This window comes from Tamandua tetradactyla, chromosome 17, assembly GCF_023851605.1.
Source record: "Tamandua tetradactyla isolate mTamTet1 chromosome 17, mTamTet1.pri, whole genome shotgun sequence".
NCBI lineage: Eukaryota > Metazoa > Chordata > Mammalia > Pilosa > Myrmecophagidae > Tamandua > Tamandua tetradactyla.
Genome location: NC_135343.1, coordinates 37521535 through 37529970, shown reverse-complemented (window position 1 = coordinate 37529970; position 8436 = coordinate 37521535). Strand labels below are relative to the sequence as shown.

Genomic DNA, 8436 nt, shown 5'->3' with positions numbered 1-8436 from the left:
AACAGTTTAACAATGTGGGAAACACAGATGTATAGTTGTGGAACAGGCGTGTGAAAGTGAGGGGACACTGTTATACCATATGGTCTTTGGTGCCCAATTTAGTGTGCTAAAAAATGGGAAGCCATTTTTTAGAAAATTTCTTTATTATAGTGCAAATAACTTTCAGCAGTGACATAATCATGTAAGAACACATTTAGCAACATTTTACACCAGGCAGTAAATAAGAAAGTGTTTCTTTGAAAATATGTCATAGGAATGTTATTTCTGCGTTAATACTGAAAATGCCAAGGCTGGTCCTGTCAAGGCAATAGGACTTCCTCCCTTTTCGGATTAAAAAAAATAATAAAAATGAAAGGATTTGCCATTTTAACAAATCGCCATCAATTCTAAGAGTGAACTCTTCAGAGACTCTGAACCAAGGTTGGCATGATTTGAAATGGGGTTTCAAGATTTTCAAAAAATAAAAGAATTTTAAGACGATTCTGAGATGACCCAGAAAGTAGAAGTCACTTTTATTAACTTTTTAAGGAGATACACACATTCACTTTAACTTTTGCTGCAGAAACAGACAGATTGTCTAAAGCCTGCCTTTTATTCCACCAGAGCCTGATTGTTATTTATACCCCTTGTTTTTGGTTATATTGCAAAATTAGGGCTCTGGTCAGAAATAGCTTAATAACCCAAATGCCTTCCTGTGAAACTTTAAGTTGCACTTTCTATCCTGAAGTTCTCACCTTAGACTTCACAGGCCAATGAGAGGATGTGAAAATTGTTTCTGGTTTACAAACTAATGATTAGTGCAGCCAGATTAGCCCTCTACTAATGTAGCTGTACCTGAATCAAACTATCACATCATTTAGATGGATCCCAATAGGCTTTGCCAAAAGGTTCCCATAGATCTCATGGAAAAATGAAAGGACTAACCCAGTGTCTTCAAGCGAAGCTGCCTCATTGCCTTCCTGAGTGTCAGTTCCAGTCAGCTCCACTCCAAGCTCAGATAGTTTCTGCTGAATTATGCAGTGGGTGGGAAAGGTTGGCTATTCAAAGGAGACCTTCCACAGGAGCTTCCCCTATAAGGAGGCTCAAAACCCCTATAAATATATTCTCAGGGTGCCCTCTAAATCTGTCTACAAATACTTCTCAAAATTTAATGGCTCTACAAGCCCATGAGAAATTAATCACTTGGCTATACCTGGAGCCACAGAACAGCCCTGATGACCGAATAAGGCTGAATCACTCAGCTGGTATGTAAAGCTTTTCAATGCACAGCGTGTCTTGTGGAATAAAGTATCCTCTTATGTAACACAATGGAGCTGTGCTAAATGGTTTCAAAGTTGAGAGGAATCCAAACACATCACCTCCCAAAAAAATTCAAAATGTTCGTTTGCTTTGTTTTTCTTAAACTTTGGTACTGAAACACTGTCTACATTCTCGACACGTGAAAATGACATGGCCACTTCAGTGCCTGTGCACGTTGTGTAAAAATCTCATAAGCAAAGCAGGACAAGAACATGTCATAGCAAGACGCAGTATGCTGTACAAATCAAATCTAAATGATATAGAAATACACCCCCACCCCTGTACCCCCTTGTTCCTCCACTATGTGACCAAAGCAATGCCAAGGGGCCTTTGCTCCAAAGCCAATGCAGTTTGGGAAGTCCAGCACCCAGGACTCTACCCAGCCTTTGCCTTGCAGTGATATTTACAGTTCTTCAGGCTTGGGCTGGAGCAGGGCACTCCACTGCACCATCAGTTCCACAAGTGCAGGGAAATTCCTCCAGCTTAATTGGAAGCATCGCACTCTCAGCTGAACTCAAAGACCCAGAGGCCTGGGGGGGTTGACCTCACAGATAAACTGGATTATTTCCTGATCTGGACCCTATCTTCCCTTAACATTTCAGCAGTGTCAACACAGTAGGAAGTATCTTCTATTCTGAAGCTCCAAAGGCATTGCTTAGGGATATTGGTGAGGGTCACATTAGAAAAGTTATACAATGAGCTAACAGCTTAAATTAATATAAACCATTTCCAAGAAAGTTATCTGGGGCTATTTGCTTCTGCTTTATACTGCATTCCAGAATCATTTTAATATTACTCTTTTAAAAGTTTATATAGTAGTTATTTAACAAATTGTCTATGCAATCACCTCTTATGTGTTCTCAACTAATTTAAAAACAACTTAATGAGCTATTATGTAAATCTAGGGACAAATAGTTAATTAGCCTTAAGGAAGCCAATACTGTGCTAATTCACAGTAAGGTGAAAAAGCAAATGTAAATAGAATGTTACTTAATGATCAATAACTTGAAAAGCAATTGTATCAAAATGTTGCAAAGTTTCCCAAAAGGACAAAGAGCAATTTATATCAATAAATCCTAAGTTTAGGGGTATAGAGGATACACTGAATTCTTTAAGGTAGAAATTTACCTGTTTCATGACTGTAATACATAGTTTTCCCCCAGGGACCTAAGATATTTATACATTCAAAAGTTCATAAATTGCCGTTTCTGATGCCCAGAGACAATGCTCACTCTCTAATACATACATTGAATATAAATAAATAACTACAAGACAGCCTTAAAAATCTGAATTGACATTATGCTGTGCAAAAGAAAACAAAACAAAAACAAACAAAAAAAACAACCCAACTCGACCAAAACAAAACAAAACAAAATCAAACAATCCTTGAACAACCTACATTCTATGTAAATACCCTGACTAAAATGTTGGTTGTGCTACACAATTACACTTCAGTGCAGAAATGATAGTTGATTTCGGTGTACCGATTTTTTTTGAAAGTCTTTAGCACTTTTGTTTAGCTTCGAAAAGATGAATAAGTTTCTATCAAATCACAAATCATCACAAATCTATTTTAGTGTAGTCTGAATAAAATCCAGTATAAATGTGTTATTTTGTTCTGGGAATAATGGCTCCATGTCTTTGTCCGAACAGCTTCCTTCCGAAGGGCAAACCACAGTTGAGGTTGTCATTCTGGGCTTAAGCTGCACAGAAAAGAGACTGTAAAGCTTGCCTTTTGTTTTTGTTTTCTTTTTAAGTCTCCAGATCTCGCTAAGACACTTCTTTCAGACCAACACTCAGATGGTTGTGGCACCTGGTCCTACGTGAAACAGAGGTGGTTTAAGCAACATCAGCCAAGCTTAGTGATCTGGAGGTCCCCATTTATCTTTATGGTGTCAATTGCAGATAATGTTTGAATGCGGTGGTAAAAATCAAAGAGTTGGTGTCCATCCACAAACACTCTGAACCGTGGGTGCTCACAAAGAATTTCCACCTGCAAGAAACAGAGTAATAATCTCAGCTCATAATTTCACTGAAAGCTTGCTGGAGAACCACCACCACTTCATTTTAGAGAAAGAACGGCAACGTCTTTACCAGTCGTTCTCAAACGTTAGAGTGCACTGAAATCACTCAGAAGGCTTGTTAAAACAAAAATATCTGATTCAGTTGGTCTACATGCAAACCAAGAATGTGCATTTCCACCAAGTTCCAAGGTGACGCTGATGCTGCCGGTATGGGGAACACATTCTGGGAACCGTTGCCTTACACTAATCTATAATTTAAAATTGCTTAGGCTTTCACCATTTCTCCCTTCCCTCTGCACTCTAGCAAGTACCGTAAAGTAGGAGAGATTTATTTATGTGGCATTTAATACCTCTACTTCAGCCCCTGAATGCTTCTATCCCATTCTCGAGGCAGAATTCATGCCCATCAATAGCATGTAATAATAGTCTAGACTCTCACACACGGTAAACACTAAAGCAGAGAAGGTTGTACAGTAATTACCATTGGCCCAAAGAGGTGTAATTAACCAGGCTTTGTTAAGCCAAACAGAAATACTGATTCAATATGACAAAAGATTTTTCCTTTCCGTTTACTTAAGTAATTCACCATAGGGCTTAATTAGTAGTTAGTTCTGTGCATATATATATTTATTAAGAGGATTGGTATTCATCGTGTAAGGAGAGACTCCATATATGATATTAGTCACATTTAATTTATATTATTACTAAAATTATATCACCAAGAAAAGCCGATTCCTCTTCAATTTTGTTGTTGGGGAGCATTTACATTTCTCTTAGCAGTCAGAAGCTCTGATTACTCACACTCATGAGCCGTGCATTAAAATTCATCATAAAGGAACTGTCAGGCAAGAGGAAGACATTACCTTGTAGGGGTTAGGGAGGGCTCCTGGGTCTGGGGTGTCTTAACCAGATTGATTGGAAGGGCAAAAAATTCTATCACTGATATGATTATGCAATCCTGGGCAAGTCATGGATTCTTATTTTCTTCCCAGACTGTACGATGGGAAGAGAAATAATTGCTTCTTTACAAGGTTCTTGCAAATTTCTAGATGAAGAGCAACAGGTTAAGGGTAATTCTGTATGGGATGTATTTGTGGCAAGGGCTCTTAGCTGAGTTGTTGTTATAATGATGTATTGTTAACAAGCTGGAAGGAAGACAATTTCATCGCGAGCTCTTTTATTTCAGTAAATCCTTTCCGGCTGGATTACTGACTTGCATTTCTTCTTTGATATTGCCCTCCACAGAAGAAGGTGCTGCCATGGATGCCTGGTTGGATGGGAAGTTGTACTTCCCGCCCCACTAGCCAGTGGGGAACATTTCTATACTCATCCAGGCCAGGAGAAGGCATGTGCCAGCCGCATGGCCTGTGACCATGAAATAGACAGAGACTAATTAACTCAAGGGGGAGACAAGATCTTGAACATGGCCTCATTAGCAAAAGGAACAGAGAAAATGAAAAGACAATTGCTATAGTCTTTAAAAAGTCACAACAAATAAGGTTAAATGCTACTTCAAGGCTGAGAAAAAAAAATGAGGAAAATTTGGGATACTTATTAAAAATTTATATTAACCAATCAGATATTTTGGGGTAGATATTACAAGCACTGTGTTGGGTATTACCTAGAAAAATATTTATTTTCAACAATCTACACATGTAAATATGTGTCTATTTATTAAATGTATTGATAAATAAAACTCAGAGCTATTATGGGATGCTTTAATATGTATCAGCAAATGGAGCTCTTATACTTTTTTCTTTTTCCACCACTAGGTGACAAATTTCCTGGACATGCAGAAATTCTGGCTGCTTAAAGCATTCTTGGCAGACAATAGACAAGTACAGCACCATCACCCTGGCAGTGGTTGGGGTTGTGGCTCTCGAGGTACTCACTCTGAATGGCTGGTCTGGGATGAAAGGAAAGTAAGGGATTGCTGACTGTTCTTCTCCCCTTTCCCCAGATATGCAGGAATTTCTGAGTAGCTGCCGGTCTGTGAACACAGCTTTGAGTTCAATTGCCACATCCGCAGGAGGATCTTCAGAGTCACCACAGGTCAGGCTAATTGCAAAGCTGAAGAGAAAAGTCTCATTTAGTCAGGGTTGCATATAGCAACATTTAAAAAAAAGACACAGTTTCCCTCATTTCCTTCTTTGTTTCTGGGTCTGTCTGCTTGTAACGGTTGCTAGTCCCTTTACCAGAGGCCAGACTAAGGAAAAGTAGGATTACACTCAAATCAGCTTACTTTTTTTTTTGCCTAAAGGAGGCTCTGGTGAAAACTTTGGTGGAGTTAAAAATGAATAAAATGAGGGATTTCAAACTAGCAGTTCTAGCTTCAAGCTCTATGTTTAAAGACCATTTAAAAAAATCCTTTGGCGTTCCTAAGGGTCAAAGAGAAAATGTGGGTCTATATTTATAATCTGTTATAAATAGCTGTCTGTGGAAATGATGGCTGGGATTCATACACATTCTTTTCATGGGAACATGGTACTTTCTTGGTATTTCCAACCAGCCACGGAGTCCACAAGAAGAGGAAGGGGAGGGGCACTAAACCACCACCGGGAGTCGGCAGGGAAGGGACTGCCTGGTAATTCTGTGGGTGACAGGACTCTCGACCTTACCTCTCTGGGTTGAGATCTACGATGCCCATCACTAACACCTTTTTGCCTGGTTTCATGCCACCTTTAATGTGCCCACAAAATGGAACTATCTGCAAAGGATGAGAGGAGAAACAGGAAGTTTACGTGCTGCCAGGGCAGAGTCAAGCCCTCAGATCTGAGGATTTGACCCATTAGAAAACGCAAGGAGGAGAAAGGAAGAGGGCAGAGAGACAGAGCACGGAACAAAAATCATTTACCAGTCGTGGGAAGTACAAGTCTGCTTGAACCGGAGAGCCCAGGGAGTTGTTTAAATGCCCATCATCTAGTTTCTAAAAATAGAAGCACACAGATTGGCTTTCCATAGGCTCTTTTTGGGAGGTGGGGAGAGACCCTACATAAATCTAGAGGAATCCAGCAGCCCTGCGCTGGCACAGGCACCGTCTGCAGTTGCTACCTTTCCCCAGAGATAAATAACCGCACGATCCTCCTGAACAAAATCCCCCTCTCCCTCACCAAAGGAAGCGAAGCCTCTGAAGATCCCCAGACCCTCCAGATCCAGATCAAAATCAAGGTCGCGGGCCACCCGGGACTCAGAACCCCGCCGCGGAGGAGGGGAGGCCCCTCTCCAACCGCAAATGCTGCTGGAACCGCCGTAGCCCAGGCCTGTGGTCCCGGAGTCGGCCCGAGCCGAGCTGCCGCGCTCAACTTCTCTTGGGAGCCCGCGGCTCAGACCCACTTCCAAGGGGGGTGGGGGGGGGGAAATCCCCGGGACGTCGGGGGCGGACGCGAGGCGCGCGCCCTAGCCACACACACACACACACACTCACTCGTGCAACGTGCACACACCTGGCCAGCGACTGCAGAGCACGGCGGGGGCTGTCGGTCGCCTCCGCCCCCGCCGTCCACCCCCAAACACCCTACCCCTCAGCCCAGTGGCCTTCCCAGCCCGGGGACACCCTCCTGCCTCCGACACTGGCGGTGCACAGCCGGTTCTGGCTCCCAGGTACCCCAGACACCTTTCCACGCGGGGGGAGGGGAGCGCCGGGCCGGGCCTGCACCTCCTCTCGGTCCCAATCCAGCAGGAGCAGCCGGCGACCGCATGCGGGGCCGCGGGAATGGGGTGCCTCGTGCGCGCCCCCCCCATACTCACCACTACGGCATCACTGTCGGCCACCGATCCCGCCATCTTTCTGCACGGCCAGGCGGGGCAGCGCGGAGGGCGGCCCGGCCCAGGGGGACCAGGAACGCGGCGCGCGCTACAGGATCCCGGGGCTGTCCTGCGCCGCGCGGGGGCGCGGGTCCGAGGCTGGCTCGGGCGCGCACACACACGGGAGCGCGCGCGCGCGCACGCCCGGGGGCCCGGCGCCGACCCGGCGGGCAGAGCCGGGGAGGAGGGGGAGGGGAGGGGAGAGGAGGGGCAGGCGGCGCGAGCCGGGAGGTCGAAGGTGGCGGCGGCGGCGGTACCGCCCGCGGCGGCGGAGTCGGGGTCGGCCCTGCGGCTCCGGCTGTGGCTGCCGCCGCCCGGGGAAGGAAGGTGGCGAGGGCCGCGCCGTGCCGGCCCTGGGCGGCATTTAAAGGCCGCCGGTGTCCAGCTCGGGAACCGGGTCCAGGGCGGGGACCCGGCTGGGCTGCCGCGGCTTGCTCAGCTTGCCCTGCGCCTCCGCTATTGGACGGTGGCGGGAGGCCCGGGCGGGAGGGACCGTCCTACCCGGGTCGGGGCGTGCGGGAGGGCGGGGGCCCTGTTAGCGCTCTCTGGCGGAGGATGGGTGGAGCTTGAGGGCCGGGGAAGTGCGGCCCGGGGCCTGCCAGGTGACAGGTGCCTGTGACACGTCGTCCCCCGAATCCCCTAATCGTTAACCCTTCTTCCTTCTCTTCCAGGTGGGCAGGCAGGTGGCACGGTGGGAGGCCGAGGTCTAAGAAAGGTGGGGTGAAGGGGCGTTTCCAGAGCGCGAGGCACGGCAGTTTTTCCCTTCTGAGAATTCTAGCAAAGTGGAAGGAAAGATTGATTCGGCTTTTAGGGTTGAAAGAGCTTGAGGCTTGTAGAAATAAATATTTGACCCGAAAAGAAAGAGGCAGAGAGGACTCATGGTAGGGACTGTTATATCTCAGGAGGGTAGATACAGAACAGATCTCTCTTCTTTTGGGAGGATGGGTAGGTCTGGGGTCCCTGGGGCCTTTCTGGAGCAGGGCTCTAGCCAACTCTTGTAGAATTAAACTGGACACTGTGGCTGTCCTCAGGGAGCCTCCATTCCACCTTGATATTCAGCACGTCACCTGTCCAGCCTGGTGTGATACGTTTTTCATTGAAAATCTCCAAATGTCCTTTCTGGAGTAATTCCTGGGGGAGGGGTACACCCCTCTTTTTTCCAAAAGCACAAATTCTTTTATGGCATTTCCATATTAGGATGATGGTGTAACTTCTCAGATAAAGACATAGCGCCATACCTTCCATTAGGTGACATCCTTGGCTTGAAGATTCCACTGCATGACTCACTAGGGTGTTTTACACTAACGAG

General features: G+C 45.9%; 1 protein-coding gene and 1 long non-coding RNA gene across 3 annotated transcripts in view; one reads left to right on the top strand and one right to left on the bottom strand.

Moving 5' to 3' along the window:
* Positions 1–497: 497 nt before the first annotated feature.
* LGALSL (galectin like) lies at positions 498–7240 on the bottom strand. The gene is made up of 5 exons (XM_077134388.1): positions 7071–7240; positions 6178–6249; positions 5942–6030; positions 5216–5393; positions 498–3292 (listed from the first exon to the last, which is right to left on the bottom strand). Exons 1-5 carry the CDS (start codon positions 7104–7106, stop codon positions 3149–3151), a joined length of 519 nt encoding a protein of 172 aa, XP_076990503.1. The 5' UTR covers positions 7107–7240; the 3' UTR covers positions 498–3148.
* The window catches only part of LOC143660904 (uncharacterized), a 53760-nt gene continuing 52072 nt past the window's right edge, over positions 6749–8436 (top strand). For both annotated transcript variants that reach the window (XR_013164310.1, XR_013164311.1), the window contains exon 1: positions 6749–6923. This is a non-coding gene — a long non-coding RNA (uncharacterized LOC143660904). The remainder of the gene's footprint in view (positions 6924–8436) is intronic.

What these genes read in the sequence shown, in the direction of transcription:
- LGALSL (XM_077134388.1), bottom strand. Translation starts at nt 7,106, where the DNA reads ATGGCGGGATCGGTGGCCGACAGTGATGCCGTAGTG. An exon ending in GTAGATCTCAACCCAGAGAG is followed by an intron (nt 5,394 to 5,941) that starts GTAAGGTCGAGA and finishes TTTTCTCTTCAG; the next exon opens with CTTTGCAATTAGCCTGACCT. An exon ending in TCCCAGACCAGCCATTCAGA is followed by an intron (nt 3,293 to 5,215) that starts GTGAGTACCTCG and finishes TGTTTCTTGCAG; the next exon opens with GTGGAAATTCTTTGTGAGCA.